This window comes from Vanellus vanellus, assembly GCF_965231255.1.
Source record: "Vanellus vanellus genome assembly, chromosome: 8".
NCBI lineage: Eukaryota > Metazoa > Chordata > Aves > Charadriiformes > Charadriidae > Vanellus > Vanellus vanellus.
Window position 1 is genome coordinate 943,913 of NC_138913.1, and position 17,134 is coordinate 961,046.

A 17,134-nucleotide genomic window follows, 5' to 3' on the forward strand; every position below is an offset into this window, starting at 1 on the left:
CTGCCGGGCCTTGCCTCAAGGGATTGAAACCTAATCTTTTATGGAGGGCCCCGGGGCTTCTGCGCGGCGGAAGGCAGCGGTCCACAGCAAAAAATACAATCAAAACTGCACACAAAACCGCTACTGTATCGTTTGAAGCCAAGAAATAATTTTTGTGCTGATATAAATGGGTTCAGGTGCGTTGGTTGCAGTGGAGCAGTCATTTTGCATTAGCAGCATTTATTCTCAAAGTTAAGAAGGTGATAATATTACATAGCACTGATGAATGAACCATCAAGCTTCGAAGTGGTAAAATGTGTTACTGTACGAAAACTAAGTGCCCTTCTTTAGCGCTCTGCTTTAACATAACTAAAATACGTTGTTTTGGTTTGCTAACTATGGAACGTGACCGGGCTGCCACATCCGTTGCGTTGCGCTCGCAGTGCAGCATTCGGGGGGGAAAGCTGTCTCCGCATCCCGCGGCGGGCCGGCTCCACGGCATGGCACGGTGCCGAGCCCGGCCGCCCCGGCAGTTTCCAAACAGGTCTCTGCAAAAGGGAAGTGTTTGTTTGCTTCTCTCCTGCGGCACGCGTGTCACAGAGCCTTCCTCCCACGGAAACTGCCCCTGTGTCCCGCTCAGCCAAACAAATCGCGCCTTTGCCGTGACTCATTAATGATTGAATCGTATGCAAACTCGGGGGACGGGGAGGTCGTGCTGCGCGGCAGGGATCCCGACCTTCTCTGCAAGGCATGGTGCGGGAGTGCCGGCGAGAGGCAGCGCCCAGCCCTGGGGATGGTAAGGTGTCCTTGTGCCCCGAGAGCCCGCGGCTACCGCGCTGCTTCTAGAGGGGGCTCTGCCGATCCTCCGCTGAGACCATTTCTGAACGGACCCCGTCATTGCGTTACCCTGACTGATCTTACCTTAAAACTCATCAACCAGTCTTTTTCTAGTGCCTGCCTAAATCAATGTGTCTGTTGATACAGTAATGTTTTAATTATTATTTGTATTTAAAGTGCTAATGTTAGCGCAGCATTTTCTAGCTTTAAAATCTCGCCGAAACGTTGAGTTTCACCCAGCCAGGGTTAGGCTGGGCGCTGCACATGGGGTTATTCTGAGCAGAGTGAGCCTTCACCGCTATATAATTTCTGTTTCCTGCAGTATACGGTATAAGAGTAAATATTTGTTGGATGTAACTTTATGAAGTTTTGTATATGCTGTACTTCGTTCTGCCTCATGATCAACCTTTAAGGGAATATACAGTGCTTTGAGAGCAGAGACCTATTAACAAATTCGAGACACTAGAACAACTTTGGAAATAGTGACAAGAATTACGAGATTACTATCTCTAGCAGATTTTTGTGGCAGTCATATTGCTGCTCTTTCAGAGCTTAGACTTAGCTTGATTGCAGTTTTAGACTACATCCCATTATTCTAATATTTTGTTTTCCCCTGCTTTCTAATTGTTTTGCTAATATTTTAACCAAAGGCTCTGCTAAACGCTTTCTTTAGCTTGCAGCTCCCCTGCAGGTGGGTACGGGTGTGTTTGCCTGAGGAGGGAGAGGAGCACGCGCTTGGGATCCTGCTCTATTTCTTCCCCTGTAGCACGGAAGCATCTTTTTAACCAACCTTTAGAAAGAAAGCAGAATTCGTCCTCAGACAAACTCACACTTGGTGCAGCTTCCTAGAAAGCTTTGCTCCTTAAAGAATACTGATTGCGCTGCTCGCTTCCCAGCTCAGATCAGAAGCTCCTTGACTGCAGCCAGAGAGAAAATGAGACAGCGGTGCAGAAGGGGTGGCAGCAGTGCCGGCCGCTCTCCGGGCTGCAGCCGGCCGCGCGTTTGCCAGCGCGGCACTCGGCGTTGTTGCGTCAGGGAAGAGCCCGTCCTCCTCCTGCCGCTCGGAGGGGCTGAGCTCGGGGCGCTCCCACGCGCCCAGGCTGTGGGCTCAGCAGAAGTTATGAGCTGTGACCGAATAAACCACACTCCGTGTTCTCTCTTCGCAGGAAGTTAATGACAAAAGTGACTTAGAGTTTGTGAATTTGGCTTTGATGGTTTGATGATTTGTCTTTATCCTGAACTCGCCTGTGCTGCCCCCTTGACTACAGCCGCTTTCATATTAACGAGGGCTCCTCAGTCCCAGCTGAACCCTCCTGTCTTGAAAGGGCTTTTTGTAGAAACCCGAGAAGGTCCTTGTAAAAGCCCAGGAGCAGAAGTGCCCTGTGCCTGCCGGAGGGGCTGGGAAGTGCGCCGGCACGTCTGCTGTGATGCACAGGGTACGCGCTTCATCCTCCCTCACAGCGCTCTCCGTGCAATGCTGTCCCACGACCAGCAACACTGTACAAAGGACATGATGAAAGGCTTGATGAATTTAATAAACACATTCTCTCCTGACTTCGTCATGCACTCCGAGTAACGCTGTTAGAGCGTGGCCGTATTGCCCCTAATGAGTTCATCCTTTATCAGTCTTGACAGCGACTTCTGCGTTAGTGATGAGTGAGGAGACCACGGGACCGGTGTTGAGAAACAGGGAGGCAGATGACTTCCAGCAAGGGCTGTGACAAAGTGGTGAGGGGCCAGTTTCACTTTCCCAGCCTCTGGAAGTGCTGTGGGTTTGGCCAAGCGGCAGCTGGCACGTTGGGGCAGATGCCTTCAGGTGATGCTCTTACTTCAGGCTCCTCACACAGGTTTTTGCTCACACAAGGTTTCATCTTGCTCAGAAACTCTGGTCAATAGCTGAAAGGAGAAATCTGGTGTGCACAGGGGTTGAGTTCAAGTCTCTGCTTACCATAGCAGCTGTAAGGAAATCGCATGCTATGTTCAACTGTTACAGCAAGGGTATAAAAATAGCCATGCAATGATCTTTTCCTAATTTTTGGTGTTTGTTTTTTTTCCTTTTGACATTCCAGGCAGTGAACGAGACAGATGGCTGTTTGGTGATGAACAGAGACCTGGAAAAGTATTATCTTTCCACCATGTACAGCCTTGAGTTCATTTTAGGCTTCATTGGAAACACCATTGTTGTGTTCGGCTATATTTTCTGCCTGAAAACCTGGAAAAGTGGCAATATCTACCTGTTCAACTTATCATTATCAGATTTATTATTTCTGTGTACTCTTCCAATACTCGTGAACAGTTACTCCAGAGATCAATGGGCAAAGGAGAGCATCTTGTGCCATAGCAACAGGTTCCTGCTGCATGCAAACCTGTATAGCAGCATCCTTTTCCTCACTGTTATCAGTGTCGACCGATACATGCTCATAAAATATCCTTTCAGAGAACATTTTCTACAGAAGAGGAAAACGGCCCTTATCGTGTCTGTGGCCATATGGATCTGGGTGATACTGGAACTGCTGCCCTTGATGTACTTCCTGGAGCACGTAACGCCTGCCAATAATTATAAGTGTCTTGATTATGCAAGCTCTGGAGACCCTGCGAAAAACCTCATCTATAGTGTGTTTCTGACCGTCTTTGGGTTCCTTATCCCTCTCGTGATCATGTGCTGCTTTTATGTGAAGATGGTTCTTTTTCTTAAAAACAGGAGCGAGCAACTCAGTTCACTCCTGACTCTGGAAAAACCCCTTACTTTAGTCATCCTCACAGTGGTTATCTTCTCGTTGCTCTTTACTCCATATCACATAATGCGCAATGTCCGACTTGCTTCCCGAATACCAGCCTTGAACGTATCTGCGTGCACGCAGGGCGTCATCAACACCATTTACATCATCACGAGACCCATCGCGTTTTTGAATAGTGCCATTAATCCTGTTTTTTATTTCTTAATGGGTGACCACTTCAGAGAGATGCTGATGGCAAAAGTAAGGCAGCTCTTGAGCAGGTTGACAACCACCGACAAATGAACGAATAAGGAGACCTCTTGTAGCAGGAGATGGGGCAAAGAAACTCTCTTGGGGAGAGCATTCACCAATGTACAGCGCCAATTTTTTAGATAAATCTATGCTATAGAATATATGCGAGCTGATTGCGTTCCTCTACGTGCACTTGTTACCTTATTGTACAGGAGACCTCCTTCTGCTAATCTGGCTGCAGCAAACCAGAAGTGATGTTCTTTCACAACAGCACAGCAGGAAACCGTGCTCTCATAGCAGGGTACGCTACGGCCGACTAATATTGTAAATAAAAGATCATCATGGTACTTCTGCTGCTCTCAGATGCCTTCTTTGTGAGCCACAACTTGACGCTGGACTGGACCTAGGCTTGGACAAAATGTGCCAAGGGCACTAATTCGCACGGCCAACACAGTCGGGGGATCGAGGTTGAGCCTTCTTTATGTAAGTGTTTGCAAACTCTGCGTCCCCTGGGAGGTTTACCTTTCAGAATAAATAACTGGGACGATCTCTGTCCCCATCTGATCCGGCGAGGGTTGGCGCCTCGGCTGTGGCAAACAGGAGGTATGCAGAGGGCCGGGTGGAAGGCCCCGCCGGCGCTGCGGGGGGGAGGCAGCGGCTCCGTTGCTGGGCTTGTTTGGGACGAGCGCGAGGAGAGCAGAGCGCTGTAACGTCTGGCTCCCGGTCTTAGGGGCATTTCATGGGAGCACTGAGACAGCAAAGACGTGTGTGTGTGTGCAGTCAGCTTCTTTCATGCTTTGATATTAAAGCTGGATTCAGCCTGCAGAAGCAAAAATAAGAAAATCTGTTATTTCAGTTCTTAACTGAGATTTGTCTTCGTGCATCACTGGGACAGCTATTCAAGCTCATACTGGCATTTTTGCAGTCTCTTTTGCTTAACTTTAATGTAATTATCTATAAGTGCCAGCAGAATGTATAGCTTGAAGCAGAATTTGGACCTCACAGTTCGAACTCCATTAACAGTTCCGATAATGAAACAGGAGCTAACGAGGAGCCGGTTCTCTGCCTGACCTCCCCGCAGAATCATTGCAGCAGCAGAACTTACTCCCCAGTTGACTGACCGGACTTCAAACGTAAAGGGCAAAGAGCTCCCTGGAGTAACCGGTGGTACGAGCCGGGGCTGGGGAAGGCCGTGCCGAGAGCGGCGAGCGCCGGGCGGAGTGTGGACAGCAGCGCAGGCAGGGTGCGGGCAGGGTGCGGGCAGCCCCCTCCTCTGCCTGCGCCCCACGGGCCATGCAGGAGCCCCCGGCGGAGCACAAGGGCAGCGCTGCCCGTGGGCTCGCTGGTCCCCGAGGCACGGGGAAAGCACCGCCGGCCGTGTCTCATCTCGGACAACCTCAGTTCGGCTTTCCGATGTGGCGTTCACCTCCAACACACTTAACTTTCGCTGATTCCTGCCTGCCTGATAATAAACTGTGCATCCTGTTAAAAAGAAATAAAAATCCTCTTTTGTATTGAGTGTTTTGTTTTAGATGTTATTCTCTTTAATGTCTGTGAAGCCACTACTTCTGCCTTTTTCCTGGTAACAGTAAAACCCTAAAAGTTTGTGAGCAGAACAACTCGTTTGGCTCAATTTGAGGGATAAAGTAGCTGCTTCCCTCTGCAAGCATCTCACACAAATACCCGTGCCAGCGTCCTGCCGGGGCGGCTGTGACATGTGCCGGGTGCTGCGCCCAGCACCCTCGGGCACCCGCAGGCATCCCCCTGAGCTTGGGGTGACGCTGCTGCTGCTGAGCCCAGTGATGCTGCGGGAAGGGTTTGGCTGTCACATCGCACACGTGTCTCCTGCATCGCTCCCCAGGAAGTTTGCCGTGGGAGGGCTGGTCCTGTCGCCCCGGCGATGATGCTGGCTAACCCCGCTGCTCTCCGGCTCGGCCGGCAGCGGTTCCCATGCTGGAACAGAGAGGGGGGGGGGCAGGCAGGGCTAACCACAGTTTTGACTGGAGGGAAAAGTACATAAATCCTTATTTTCTTCGCTCTATTTGCTTTGTAACAAATCTTTACACATAAATCACTAAATCGCTCTGTCAGTGTTGAAAAACAGATCCATCATGTGTGTTATGGCAGCACGGCCCGGGACAGATAAGGTTTCCATTATAAATACCTCCTGATTTTGTAAGGACCATTGTACATAGCAGCAAAAGGCAGTTATTCAGCTGGGTATGACATTGCGCATGTTGATCCCAATACAGAGGAAGGTAAGAGTAGAATTTCCAGAAGCGGATCAAATATTCCCTTTCTAAAGTTGGAGTCTAACACACTAAAGAGGAATTTTCTTCCAGGGAGAGTACCATACAGCAATAAATATTAAGCTGAAACGCCTTTAGTAGACTTTTGCAGTGGAGAGAACGGGACTTTTCAAAGAAATGTTTATTTTCTAAAACCGTAGCTATTGGGGGCTTTTCTGTATCAGCTCAGTGGCTTCTTTTTCTTGTGAATGGGTTTATGTGGGATACAAGGGGAGTTGGTGGGTTTTGTCTTTTTAAATATGTACATAATCCCCTATCAGAAGTGGAAAGGCCCTGTACACTCTGTCTGGACACACTGTTTGTATTTAAATTTTTTTCACATTAGAGATTTGTAGTTGTCAGCTCCTACATCTGACTGTCTATATTTGCTTTCACTGCTGCCATCCATCACAGAATGGGTTGGGTTGGAAGGGATCTTCCACCTCATCCCACGGCTCCCCTCCCTGACCCAGAGTCCCCCCCCAGCTCTCCTGGAGCCCCTTTAGGCACTGGAAGGGGCTCTGAGGTCTCCCCGGAGCCTTCTCTTCTCCAGGCTGAACCCCCACCTCTCCCAGCCTGTCCTCCCAGCAGAGGGGCTCCAGCCCTCCCAGCATCTCCGGGGCCTCCTCTGGCCCCGCTCCAACAGCTCCGTGTCCTTCTGCTGTGGGGACCCCCCGAGCCGGAGGCAGCACTGGGGGGGGGGGGGTCTCCCCAGAGCAGAGCGCAGCAGAGGGGCACAGCCCCCCCTCGCCCTGCTGGCCACGCTGGGGGGATGCAGCCCGGGGTGCCGGGGGCTCGCAGGGCTCCAGCGCACACTGCCGGCTCCTGGGGAGCTTCTCACCCACCGACACCCCCGAGTCCCTCTCCTCAGGGCGGCTCTCCAGCCCTTCCCCACCCAGCCTGGAGCTGTGCCGGGGATTGCCCGACCCACGTGCAGGACCTCGCGCTTGGCCATGTTGAACTGCATGAGGTTGGCATGGGCCCACCCCTCAGCCTTCATGACTCTGGTGTAATAAAGTGGTGAATATTGATAGTGCTGGAATAGCACATGGTTCAATTTGCAATCCATGCAGTGTTCCTGGGTTTAGGTAGCCTTGGCAAGAGGCTCACCGTGGTTCCCAGTGCCCCCACCCCATCAGAGGCAATGCCCATCACGGGCAGTTTCCCACGCACTCTTCTTTCTCAGTAGCAGTGTTTCCCTTCTGGTGATTGCTATCATCTTCACAGGGTATGGAAACATCTTTCTTCACCTTTTGACGTCACAGGGCAGTTTCGTGATACCAGGCACCCCTTATTTCCCCCACGTGATGGCCGCACGTGCTGGGCAGTGAGACAGCAGGCACCCCCAGTTGTGCAAGCGCCGGTTCAGCATCCAGATCTTGGTGGCGAATGGGGAAACGAAGGGAAAGGGGCCACCAGGCGCTCGCTGAGGGCCCCACTGAAGGCAGAGCAGGAAGGAAGAAGGCAGAAGAGAAATCTGCCTCCGACTGTGAGACATTTTCCACAGAATAGCTTGTGCAGTCCTCAGCTGAGGCAACGCCGCCGGCTCAGCCTCCCCCGCCGCGGTGCGTGCAGAAGGGCAGGCAAAGGCGGGCAGCTGCCCTGCGAGCATCCGCACCCGTGATCTGAAAGTATCTGTTTAATTAGGCCTGTATGAATCTGAAATGGGAAGCCCCAGCCGACCTTCCTGGGGTTAGGAAACACCTCTCTGCCCCTTCGGCATGGCAAGGCTCGTTGGGGCGGCGCAGCGGACCCTGCCTGGTGCTCGCCCCAGCCCGCTCCTGCCCGTGGCTGGGCACGGGGTGCTCCCAGGCAGGCACAGCCCCCACAGCCGAGGCATGAGGACATGCCGTGGCAGTCCAAGCCCCGTGACAGGGCTGGAGCTGTGGACACGCTGGATGCCACCGCCCTCTCCCCACGGGAGACGCATCTGTACAGCACGTGGCATCCCATGTCCGGGTGATCAATGGCCAGAAGGTGATTTTTCTTTGTAAACAATGTGTAGTGACAGTTCTCATGGATTAATATGTTCAATTATTTGTTCTGCTGTGTCCACTGAGGTGAGCAGGGTCATCTGCTCCTTATTAAGTGCATTGAGTCACGACGGATACCTCCCTGTGTACACACTGGTCTCGCATTTACCCGCACGGCTATTCCCCGTCGGCTTGGTACCCAGCAAGTAGTCATCATGACTAAACATATGCTCTTTCTGTTAATATATTTTCTATATACATCATAAAAAAGGTGCAAAGTTAGAAACTAGTGCCTGTGCATCTGAGGGCCCAGCAGTACTTAATAGAGCTCCCATACATTATATCAACTGCTTTTTATAGTAGCGATGCTATTATTTCTCTAGGATACGTACTGATTATATCACGGCACAAGAAATTTTAAAGACAGAGGCTAGCTAATTAGAAAATTGGTTATTAATTCATTTAGCTGAAATTCTGGAGGACTGCAATAGCTCCAACCGAAGCAGGACCAGGCTGGCAGCTGTTAAGCTCTTCCTTGTTTCCATGCAATTAAGCTGCAAGAAGAGCACTAAAGAATCAACATCATCAGCAGTTTCCTATGACGCGGCAGCACCACGCTGCTCACCGGGCTGCAGGGGCGAGCGCTGCTGCTGCGGCGCGGGGTCTGGGGCCGTGGGGTGAGCGGGGTGAGCGGGGCCAGGCTCAGCTGGGCACAGGCTCGGCGTCCCGCCTTTCCCCTCCGGACCCGGGTCCTGCAGCCCAACCCGAAATCTGCGTTCGGTTCCCACAAACGAGTGGGATTTGGAGCTGCAGGATGAGAACCTAGAAATATTTGCATGCCCTGACTGAGCAAACACCACCCCGAGCGCTCCCTTCCTTCCCGAGGAGGAGGGGAAGCCCTGGAGCTGGCACCTTCCTCGCCCGTGCTCACTGTCGTGCCACCCTCCGCACGGGGGGCCGGTCCCTCGGGGGCGCGCTGGGCTCTGCCTGCCACCGCACCCCAAAGCCCGACCGGGCACAGGCAACCCCGTGGGCACCTCAGCTGGAACAGAACCAGCAGTGGGTAATATTTGCCATAACAAACAGCCCGCTGAAATCTCCCAAACCGTTTTGAGGCTCCTCCATAAATCTTGATGCTTTTGGAAACGTCTTTCACGGCACTACCCTTTATATGGGTCTGCAGTGCCTACAGATCCAGGCAGTACATAGTATCATAGAATCATAGAATGGTTTGGGTTGGAAAGGACCTTGAAGATCATCGAGTTCCAACCCCCCTGCCATGGGCAGGGACACCTCCCACCAGCCCAGGTTGCCCAAGGCCACGTCCAGCCTGGCCTTGAACCCCTCCAGGGATGGGGCCTCAACAACCTCTCTGGGCAACCGGTGCCAGTGCCGCACCACCCTCACAGGGAAAAACTTCTTCCTAAGGTTCAATCTGAACCTGCCTTCTTCCAGTTTAAAGCCATTCCCCCTCGTCCTATCGCTACATGACATTTGTCATGGCAGATATTATTTCCCATTTCACATATCTTTTGCCAAAATCCCATACTGCTGACTGTCGGTTTGTGTCTCATGTTGTCATTTTCAATGTTTCCTTCTTTTTAATATCTTCACCGCAGATGCCGTACTCCAGCAGTTGGACCTGTGGACCACCTAGGATGCAGGAAGAGGAACCTAGATTTTATTGACCGTTTATTCTAAGACCAGCTGTTGTTTAATCCCGGGAAATATTTTCTATTTAATAATATAAAACCAGGATAACTCAGTGCAGGAGGGACTGCAGGAGGTCATCTAATCCAACCTCCTGCTCAAAGCAGGCAGCTGGGAGGTCAGAGCAGTATATCTGCAGTAACTGCGGATGGCAAGTCTGATTTCACTCTACGTGAAGAATTAGATATAAAACAGATATAAAGACATATAGCCAAAATAAAATCCCATGTTATTTCTATAATTAAGTTTTAGAACTAATCTGTTCAGAGTGGAAGAAGACAATGAATTACAAATATCAAGCAGTACGTACTAGTTCTTTCTAGAAGGAATATTTAGCGGAGGGCATACATCACTAGCGTTAGGAAACGTAGGCGTGGGGAAGAGGTAGCAGTGATCGGATTAAACTGCAGGCTTAAAGTAAAGCCCCATGTTAAGAAACCTTTTGCACACGCACCAGAGCTCAGAGCTCTGCATCGCTTTTTGCCCTTGCCGGCTGGAAGAAGGAGCCCGTGCTCCAGCTCAAACTTGCTCCCGTAAAACCCACACCCAAGACCGAGCTCTTCGTGCTCCCCTGTGGCTGAAAGGCAGCACTGCAGCGGCTGGCTGGCGCCTGGAGCAAAGGCGAAGAGAAAAAACGAAGTTTAATAATCCCTCAGTAACCCTATTTCTGAGCCTGGGTTTATCCTGATTATATGATATTGATTCAAATAACAAGTTAATTTTAATAACTTGAAATGGTGACATTTGCAGCTCCTGCATTGCCTAGCCGAAGGCGAATACTGCAGCAGCAGCAGCAGCAGCAGCAGCAGCATACTCCTCTCCACGATCGCCCCGGGCTCCCTTCAGCTCTGCTGCAGCACACCTACCCTTTCTTTTCTTGGACTTCATAAAAGGCATTTCTGTTTAGCTTGGGAGCTCCTACGCCAAACCTGGGCACCATGGGTGATTTTAAGACCTGTTGGGCTCTGGCCCCTTTCACCTTCTGTGATAATCCTGGTTTGTGCCTTTGATTTAGCGGCAGTCCCTAAAATCTCCATCTACTCTCATTTCCCCGAAATAATCGGTGAAAATTCAGATCATTACACATTTCATTATGGTGCTTCTGGTCTTGCAATTAAAAATAGCAAAAATGCGATGAAAAAGGATTCCTTACAGAAATTATCACAAAAATGAATAAATAGTCCATAGCATCTGACTAGAAAAACATTAAAGCTTCTTTCCAAAAGGGCTAATATTCGAGGGGACTCTTTCCTTCCCCCCGAAGTCACTCTCTGCAGATGTACCTGTTTCGCTGCCGGGGAGCAGCTCTCAGGGCTTCGGCATGAACCGGCCCCGTCTCGCTTCACAGGCGAAACGCATAATTCTGTAAAAACCACCTTAAGGTAAGAGCGCTGCTCCCCCGCCCCGGCTGCCGCGCTGATTCCAGCTCTGCCGCCCCTCGTGGGCTTTCAGCTCTGTTTTCCACGTCCCAGGTGACATCGAGATAAACACCTCTGTGCTGAAGTTATGCGTGCATGCCCTCTCTGCTTAATTCTTCCACTCCTGAGTAACGCACAGACTAATTAAAAAAACCAACCCCAAAGCACAAGCGCTCCTGAGGGCTGTGTTGCACCCAGGCGGGGCTGAGCCGGGGAGCAGTGTGGGGTACGGGCGATGGGCTGCGGGTCCTCCCCGGGGAGTGCCACGCGACGCCCCCCACTGCCGCAGCCGTGGACCAACGCGGGAGCCAGCCGAGCGCCCTGGGCACCCTCCTCTGCCACGGCGTGCCCGCCGTCCCCGCCACCCGCTCCCTGCTCGGGGTGGGGGCACCAGTACCGGCAGGGGCTGGAGACACCCGCACTGCGCCTCGGTTCGGGCCCAGCTGGGGGTTTTTTGGTTTCGTTGTGTTTTGTCTTCCCTCGTTTTGGGTGGGGACAGAAAACTCAGCCTCCAGAAGAACAGGAATTCAGCCGTGAGTCAGACTGAAAACAGTCCAAGTATGTTTTAGTGGCGGTGCGCGATCTATAAATAAACGTTCCCTGCGATGAGCCGTGCCGGGTACGGCAAGGGGTCCCGTCCCAGCGCCGGGCGCCCCGCCTCGCCCCAGTGCCGCCCGCTTTCCCAGGCGAACGCACAGGCCGAGGCACTGGGCTACCTCTCCTCACTGTTTTTAGGCGCCTGACGTGTCAGTGCGGAAGAGGGAGAGTCACTTCCCAGGGGACGCCCGGCTTTAGGGGAAGGAGCTGCGGGAGCAGCACCCGCCTTCAGAGGGAAACCATAACTGGCTCCAATCCCACCCGCCAGCGCAGCGGGCTGGAAAACGCACACGGGTAGTTTTTATTCATTCAAAAACCAAGCAGACCTCGGCTCTTCCACAGCTCAGGATATGTAAAACGTCCTACGATGCTTTTTCTTACATTCTGCGGGAATTTCCAGGATTTCCCTCTGTGCCCACTGCCTCTCGCCCCGTCACTGCCCCGGCAGCGCCGCTCCCGGCTGGACGGGAACCTGCCCCTGTCCCCTCCAGCGCTCCATGCCAAAGCAGCTTCTGCTCTGCATTATTTTAATAATTATTTATAAGAATATCTTTGCAGAAGAACAGGACTGCCCACAGGCTATCGCAGCGGATTTAGCGCCATGCCAGACGAAGGCCGGCTGCCTCCAAAGTCGGAAAAACTCCTGGGAACTGGGAACGAGCTCTCCGTGCTCGGCGGCAGCGTGGCTGGGCAGCAGGCGTGCGTGCCCCGCTCCCGGCTCCCGCGCCGCGTGCCGGCACCCTCCTGCCTCAAGAGTCACACCACTGTGTCCCTGAGCGGGGAGCGGGTGCAGCTGCACAAGTTTTTAACTACTGATGTCGATAGCAATAGAGATATTAATTCAGCTGACTTTTGCTTGTTTGCAATTTGGTTTCCACTTTCTAAAAATACTTAAGCTCAATGATCTTCCTGAAGGCCAGGAGGAACGTAGTCCTTTACGAGAGTCCGTACGCCAGCCGAGCGCCCTCCTTCACTTGTTTAAATGTTATCACCTCACCATTCCCCCCAGGGTCCGTGGGCAGCAGCCAAAGTGTGCGGTAAAACCCATAGTTAAATGCTTACATTTTTACATATTTATTTAAAGCAGCCTTACAGCAAGTGATGAGCAGCACAGGGGTCTGACCCAAATGCATGAACACCTTGAGGACAGGACATTGCAGGTGACTGATGTCACGGGCAAGGCGGCTCTTAGACTCGTCTTAATTCTTTTTACTTTTCCATGTCTTGATTCCGATCCACGTAAGTGAAGCCAAACATTTAAGTGCTGCTTTTGACTCACGTTGCCCATTCCTGCACTCTTACTTCACTTCCTGACGCTGCCACGTAAGAATCACAGGATGGAAAGTCTCATGAACAACCTCCCAGTTGAAATAACGGAGTCATTTGATAAATAAAAGCACTTCAGCAGCTTGCACGCTGGCTGCTGAAATAAGTTCTGCACTCTCAGCTACCGTAAGGCTTGGTCTTACGAATTCTTTTTCCTTCCCGGAGACCTGCTTTGTTCTGGTGGGTGCTGCCGAGAAGCAGACGACACGTCCCCCCACCCGCTGCCGGCTTGATTCCTCCTCTCTGTTGGGACAGCTGAAGACGGTGCCTGGCACAGCCCAGCTTTCCAAACCGCTGCGGGCGCCCGGCCAGGCGATGAAGTGCCGGGGCAGGGGGCTGGGGAGCGTCCCACCGCCTGGGCCGGGGGCTGGGGGCGGCCAGCAGTGCTGACGAGGAGGGGATGGATCCCACCTGCCCCAGGAGCTCCCCGTCAGACCGGGTGGGGCGGCTCGGTGGGGGTTAAATAGGAGCCATGACGGTGGTGGTCTGCTTGCACAAGGAGCCCCAGTGTGATGCTGCGGGTGGGAGTGAGCACCCGGTGTGCTGAGCCAAGGGTGCGTGAAGAAAAAGCCAGCTGGAAAGGTAGGAGTGGGATCACATTTCTCAAATAGCTTTTTCTGACTAGAGAGTAAACTGCAGCAGAAGATTTTACTGCTGACCATGGCATTTCTTAGGAAAGTCTTATTAGGTGATCTGCTGGAGAGACAAAGCTCAGATGAGCATTTTGTGTGTTCTTGGGTTTTGGTGTGAACCATCAGGTGGAAATGTGAGTTGCTATAGAGAAAGAAAGTGACCCAGTTTGGTTTATCTGGCAGGGGAAACATCCTCAGTGTTCGTGCAGCCATGTGAAGGGGAACTGCTCTTTGCTGAGAGGCTCTCTGTGACACAAGCAGATTGTGAAATGCGCGCATGGAAGTGAAAGCGGGGTCGGCATGCAGCCCCATGGTCCGCTGCGGATGCGTACTGCCAGATGAGTCAAGACTCTGCTGCATCAGTCCTGCATGGTAGCTCAGGCTGTCCCTCCAAAGGCACCCTCTCCTTAATGTTGTCCTGAGGCAAATGTGATGGGAACCGTCAGGCTATGGGTCTTCCAGTGCTACATCAAAGCATTAAACAACTTTAAATGAAAGGGCCTTGCAGTGGATGAAGAGGACGGGAGACTGGTGGTCCCTGCTGGGCAGCCCATGCCTTCCAGCAGCTGAATGCCAGCGAGGAGCATCAGAAATGCCGTTCTGGCGCTTGTGCTGCCTGTCCCACCCCGAGTGGGGGGGTTCGGCTCTACCACTCTCGCTGCCCTCGCATGGGCCGGGTAAGTGGGCCCGGGCGCAGTGTCTCCATCTGGTGTCCTGCGGCAGGGCGGGGATCTCGGAGCTGCTCCCTGATGGGATGCCCTCGCGCTGGGGTGGCGGGAGGAGCGCTGTCTAAGGAATAACGCTTCTGGGCCCATGCAGCAGCAGCTGTTCAAACACTGTATTTTCTGTCGCTATATCCCACCACGAAAGCTATCGATGGGCCTGATGAGTATAACGTGACCGAGTAGGAAGGTATTGCTCTCAGTAGTGGCTTCGCAGCCTTTCCAAACTGTTGGCCGCCGTTAATATCTCTGTTGGTGGAGAAATATGCTGATGCAAGCGCTTCTCTCTTAGCTGGCTGTGCGGTGGTATTTGCTTTTGGGCTTTTCTCTTGATTCTCTCTGTGGCTGGGTGCCTTGTGTAAATCTCTGAGGCTGAGAGCGCGGCGGGCGCCGAAGAGAAGCTGGAGGAAGCGGTGTCACAATGGCAGCGGTTCGTGTTTCTGCCAAGCAGGAGGGGCAGTCCCACCACCGACGGAAGCGTCCGGGCTGCGACCGGGAGAGGGGAAGGAGAAGCCCCTGGAAGGAGTGCTTGGTCTCTGCTCGCATCGCTCCCTGAAAAAAACTTCCTATAACGACAAGATAATCTAAATCTTGCTAATCTCCTGTTATTATTTCATATCAACAGCACAGAAACCACTCTTTGATGTTCTCTAATGACACACTTAAACCATTAACCTGCTAACTTGAACACTGCTGCCGACTTGTGATGCTGAGAACTGAAAAAGCTAAAGCTAAAAATGGCTGTAATTCTTAGGAACCAGATTTGAGTTGTAGGGGTTGACAATAAAAAAACCACTGAGGTTCAGCAAAGAGCTTGATTGGGTGCTGATTATTCTGCTGCTTCTGAGGTATGGAGGAGCTGAAGTGGCTCTGCAAGTGCAGCTTTTGGGGATGTAAAAGATGCAATATTGAGTCATGTTGAAAGGGCACCTGAAGCACTTTTTGAAGATGATAACCATTCATAAGAGGGGTAAGGATGACTTAAACTTATAAGGTTTTGTTCTTTACAGATTTGGCTACTCTTTATTTAGGAAGAAAAGAATGCGCTTGTTGAAGAGTTGGAGCTTGTTTTCCCCTCGTGCAGAATAAGATGCTGAAATCTGCTGTTTCTTTATGTAGCATTTTATTGTACTACTTAATATAAACTAGGCTTTTAGAGATTTGTTCCTTCCAAGATGTCAAAGTCATAGAAAAGTTAACCTCACTTCTCTGCCTGGCTGCGTGTTTGCCCAGGCTGCCGAGCGGCCCCACGAAGGCGGCTGATGGCATGCGGGGAAAATGCAGCATGTGCCACAGGCTGTCCCACCACTACCCTTACTGGGAGGAATGGAGCTGCCGGTACAGATGCTGTGCAGCTATGGCATGCTAAAGTAAATCCAGAAACTGGTGTAGAGTGAGCTGGTGCCAAAGAAACTTGTCTGGGGTTAATGACAATGTGAATTTGACAATAGAAAACTCATATATAGATATGTATTTTCAGGTTAGTGCTGTGCCTGTCTTTGCCTCTGTTAGAAGAGTGCCCGGCGAAATGGAGCCCAGGTGGTGCTGGCAGAAAAGGCTTTTGTGCACAGGATGCAAGAGTAAAACTGAGCTCAAATGTGTTTTGGCTGCAAGTGGAACACAAATGCCAAAATCAGTAAATTAAGCGTTGATCTATTAATATGTTGGCTCTTCCATGATTTATCATCTGACAGTGATTAAGAACGCCCTTGGCTATTGACCTTTCTTTTCTTTTAGTGATGCCATCAGTTTATGGCAAAACATTGCCTTTTGCTTATTGCAGCATATCTCAGTAAGTACCTGAGGACGTGACGAAGTAGGAGTCACTCTATTATATACGTGTTGTGTAACTGCACAGGTTGTGGGAAAACGCTGACGGCTGGTGCGGCCGCGCCGTTACTGACCCTCTTGGCGGTTCTGTCAGTGCCAGCCTCGGTTTCCCCGCTGCCTTCATGCCCCCTCGCCCGTAGCTGCTGTAGAAGGGGCGATGCCCATGCCACACCGCTGGCAACTCACTGGGGGTCATCCCCACAGCCCCGGCGAGCCCTCCGCAGACACGGGATCACAGAGCCGAAGTGTCTCGCCTGTGCCTGGGAGGGGATCCAGAGGCTGTAATGAAAGCTGTAGGGAAATGGCATCTGTAATAAGAATCTATCATAGAATCATAGAATGGTTTAGGTTGGAAGGGACCTTGCAGATAGAGTTCCACCCCCTGCCATAGGCAGAGACACCTCCCACCAGCCCAGGTTGCCCAAGGCCACGTCCAGCCTGGCCTTGAACTCCTCCAGGGATGGGGCCTCAACAACCTCTCGGGGCAACCTGTGCCAGTGCCACACCACCCTCACAGGGAAAAGCTTCTTCCTAAGGTTCAATCTGAACCTGCCCTCTCCCAGTTTAAAGCCATTCTCTCTCGTCCTATCGCTACATGCCCCAGTAAAAAGTCCTTCCCCAGCTCTCCTGTAGGCCCCTTTAGGGACTGGAAGGCCACAATAAGATCTCCCCAGAGCCTTCTCTTCTCCAGGCTGAACAGCCCCAACTCTTTCAGCCTCTCCTCATAGGAGAGGTGCTCCAGCCCTTGGATCATCCCCGTGGCTCTCCTCTGGACACGCTCCAGCAGGTCCATGTCCTTCTTCTGTTGGGGACTCCCGAGCTGGATGCAGTACTCCAGGTGGGGTCCCACGAG

The 17,134-nt window shown here is 51.9% G+C and overlaps 1 protein-coding gene across 1 annotated transcript; it reads left to right on the forward strand.

The window, feature by feature from the left end:
- Window positions 1-652: 652 nt before the first annotated feature.
- On the forward strand, window positions 653-3,836 carry SUCNR1 (succinate receptor 1; the record flags this gene model as incomplete). The annotated part of the gene is made up of 2 exons (XM_082487198.1): window positions 653-775; window positions 2,886-3,836. 2 exons carry the CDS (start codon window positions 653-655, stop codon window positions 3,834-3,836), a joined length of 1,074 nt encoding a protein of 357 aa, XP_082343324.1.
- Window positions 3,837-17,134: the final 13,298 nt, after the last annotated feature.